The sequence below is a fragment of the Limulus polyphemus genome, unplaced genomic scaffold (genome assembly GCF_000517525.1).
Source record: "Limulus polyphemus unplaced genomic scaffold, Limulus_polyphemus-2.1.2 Scaffold2345, whole genome shotgun sequence".
Lineage (NCBI taxonomy): Eukaryota > Metazoa > Arthropoda > Merostomata > Xiphosura > Limulidae > Limulus > Limulus polyphemus.
In genome coordinates, this window is record NW_013667955.1 from 118566 (window position 1) to 119889 (window position 1324).

At 30.0% G+C, this 1324-nt stretch overlaps 1 protein-coding gene across 3 annotated transcripts in view; it reads right to left on the bottom strand.

Annotated features, from left to right (window-relative positions):
• Positions 1-1324, bottom strand: part of LOC106466689 (U6 snRNA-associated Sm-like protein LSm6) — a 17504-nt gene that overhangs the window by 3606 nt on the left and 12574 nt on the right. For all 3 annotated transcript variants that reach the window (XM_013926983.2, XM_013926984.2, XM_022394758.1), the window contains exon 3: positions 650-763. In XM_013926983.2, the coding sequence (XP_013782437.1) occupies positions 650-763 (114 nt within the window). The remainder of the gene's footprint in view (positions 1-649; positions 764-1324) is intronic.

Here is a 1324-nt window from a genome sequence, read left to right on the forward strand (position 1 = left end):
TGAAACTTATTGACATAAATTCATGAAATAGTAGTTCAATAAAATTTTGAATGCGAGTCAACAAACATAATGACATGGCGTTTCACCTGTGACCCATCTGGAAAGAGTTAACTGAATAAAGAAAGGTGGTGAAAATTACAGAGAGACAATTAAGATGTGAGACAGTGCTAAGAACAGAAGAAGGGCAAAGCTTTCACAACCTTACAAGCAGAGAATTATGAAGATTAGAAATAAATAATAAGTGTATAAATTGTGTATGTATTTTTGTAGTATTTTCTTGAAGCCAAATACACAATAAGATAATACTGACTCATGTAAAACTGTTAGTGTAATATAAATGATTCAATCTCTATATAAACTAGCATAGACTCTTGTTCATGATACTTAATTACTAATCATCTTTGGCAGATACTGACAGAGGCAAAATTTGATCAATACCATAGTGATCATGGCAAACATTATGTGGAGCACTGCACTATTGAGCAACAGCAATTTTAAAATAGTGTCCATTCCTATAACACCTCTTCAGGCTCCACTCTCCTGAAGGTAAATATTTTAAACTTCTTGTCGACATTTGTTCAGTATTACCATATCATCACAAATTTCAATCATAAGTAACTAGTAACTCAGTACAAAGTAACCATCTTACCATTGTTTCCTCGAATGAAAGCATCACCATACTTGTTCTTTAGCTGACCATTTACATATTCCTCAGTTTGCTCAAGAGCAATATTCATATATCCATCTAAACATGCCAGCACACCTGTCAAAAAATAAAGCATTACAGCCTACATGTACAGAGTACATTATCAAAAATAAAAATACAAATATGACTTCATACTTTACAGTAAATAGTAAAAATGAAGCCTAAACAAAGCATTACCATTTTAAAGAATGAAAAACTGAACCCATTTCTTATCAGTTGAAACTTAAAGGAATAATTAAAATACAAAAAAACTGAAACAAAAAAAGCTCCAAACATTTCTTTAGTAACCACTGCTCCTGCTGTTAATTCTCTCGATGTTACTATGAAAAGTTAATTCAACTGATAACAAACAATTTTAACTCAACCCATAAATAGACTATATGGCAATGAAGTGTAAAACATAACGACCTTATTCAAATTATGTTCATTTCTTTTACATAGTGACTTCTTTGAAAAAATTAATTCCATATTAATAAAAAATTATATCACTTAAAAAATGTGTGTCTATATATATTATATAATTTTTTTTTTTTTTCAAATAACATTATAACTGTGTGTGTGTGTGTGTGTGTATGAATAACCATTAGCATAGTTGTGATGGCATGACAATAAAAGCCT